The sequence below is a fragment of the Lipotes vexillifer genome, unplaced genomic scaffold, assembly GCF_000442215.2.
Source record: "Lipotes vexillifer unplaced genomic scaffold, Lipotes_vexillifer_v1.1 scaffold341, whole genome shotgun sequence".
Classification (NCBI taxonomy): Eukaryota; Metazoa; Chordata; class Mammalia; order Artiodactyla; family Lipotidae; genus Lipotes; species Lipotes vexillifer.
The window spans coordinates 1,372,639-1,374,791 of record NW_006797957.1 but is presented as its reverse complement, the minus strand read 5'-3'; the positions used below and the strand labels follow the sequence as shown (position 1 = coordinate 1,374,791).

General features: G+C 34.6%; 1 protein-coding gene across 1 annotated transcript in view; it reads right to left on the bottom strand.

Moving 5' to 3' along the window:
- INO80D (INO80 complex subunit D) overlaps positions 1–2,153 on the bottom strand; it is a 41,358-nt gene that overhangs the window by 8,588 nt on the left and 30,617 nt on the right. Inside the window, 1 exon segment of the mRNA XM_007469999.1 lies at positions 2,049–2,153. This exon segment is cut by the window's right edge and continues 24 nt beyond it. Within this exon segment, the coding sequence (XP_007470061.1) occupies positions 2,049–2,153 (105 nt within the window).

Here is a 2,153-nt window from a genome sequence, read left to right as displayed (position 1 = left end):
CCTCGTAAAAAAAAAAAAAAAAAAAAAAAAAAAAAAGCTCAAACCACTGTCAGATTCTACAACTGCCTTCAGAGAGAAAGCCATCTGTATCATATTGTAGAAACTTTGCATTGAAAATAACCCAATTAATATTATTTTATACTGTATTTTTATTTTACATTATTATATAAAATATATATTATTTGATGACTAATTTTATTATACTAATTCAACCTTCTGTTTGCCTGGTTGAATCTACCTAAGTAGGAATGTTTAACCAGCTGAAAAGTATAAACCGCTTTCAGTTTCTTTAGAAGCATTTACATGAAAACTGTTATACTAATCATCAACTCACTAAATAAATAAAGCAGATCCTAAAGTACAGCCTCCCTATTTAACAATATTTTCCTAGTCTTATTAGAAGTATGATGGAATGGTATAACTTTAAAACCAACATTTACAACCAGGATCATTTACTTCAGTGGTTTAAAAGCTACCGTGCCCGTATTACCAAAGGTCTGTGAAATCATCAATGAAGGTCCACAAAAGTGGCTCAAAAAACATATGGACCCGGGCTTCCCTGGTGGCTCAGTGGTTGAGAGTCCACCTGCCGATGCAGGGGACACGGGTTCGTGCCCCAGTCCGGAAAGATCCCACATGCAGCGGAGTGGCTAGGCCCGTGAGCCATGGCCGCTGAGCCTGCGCTCCGCAACGGGAGAGGCCACAACAGTGAGAGGCCCACACACCACAAAAAAAAACCCATATGGAAGTCATTCTTTAACCATGATAAAACCTCAATAAGCTAACAAAAATGTCTATATTTTAAATGTTTTAAAATTAAAATGGGAAAGTAATTATTCAATACTTGTATACATAGTTTAGTATACAACTTTTCAAAATATATGGTCCATAAAGGAAATCTAGGAAACAAAACAGGTTCTTAGAGAAGAAGCTGGTAAACTTCATACACGGCAACTGAGGTCTAGAAGCTGGTAAACTTCATACACGGCAACTGAGGTCTAGAAAGGATGACTCATTAGTCCATGTTATACATATAGCTAGTGGCAAAGACAGGACCACAGTGTTACACTACTAAGTCCTGTCCAATGGCCACTTGGTTACCCTGATGCATCCCTGCAAACTAAAATATGCTCACAGCAGGTAAGAGTCTTATTCAATTTTTTAATACATAGGTACCTAGCACAATACCTTGCAAATAGCAGAACAGCTAAGTAAGTGTCTGATGGGTGAAATGCATTTATTTTAAGTGATTATATAAGTCAGGTAGTTCACTAATTCAGACTTTTCTCTCCAAATTATTCTGAATTAATTATGGCTTACGCTACCAGCAGTAACTAAAGCAATAATTAAGTCCAATGGAATTATAATAAGTGTTGGCTTTTGGTTGAAATTTCATCAAATATCCAAGACATTCGCAGAATTATATATAAGAAAAGCAAAATCCTAGAGAAATGGAGCAAAGAAAGATCTTGGGAAATCTGCCTATGTATAAGAAAATGTATCTTGAGGAGAAGAGAAGTATAGACTAGCTACACATAATAAACAAAATGACCACATCTAACTAATTACTAAATACTTTCTAGAACAGTGTTTTTTGGGGGAGGGTATAAAATTAATTCAATAGGTTATGATCAGCATTTTTTTTTTATTGAAATAGAAGAGACTACAAAATATGAGGTACTAAAAGAGTACTATTTCACAAAACTCGTTTCAGTGATTTACATACACATATAGTTTGTACTAAGTCATATAATATTTCCTACTCTGGACAGCTATCAAAACTTTGAAAGCCTCAAGTTATTTTATATAGGATGGATAAACAAGTTCCTACTGTACAGCACAGGGAACTGCATTCAATATCCTGTGAAAACCATAATGAAAAAGAATATGAAAAAGAGTATGTATAGACATATATGTATAACTGAGTCACTTTGCTGTACAGAAGAAATTAACACAACATTGTAAATCAACTATACTTCAATACAATTTTAAAAATATACATATAAACTTTGAAATCCTCTGTTGCAGAAAATAAAATTTGAACTTACCATTTTTTTGGCATGTTCTTCACACAGAGGTGTCTGGTGTGTAATGTCAAAAACGGGCACAGAGCACTGCTGTCCATCTGCAAACTTGGCCGTGCAACTTGAGAA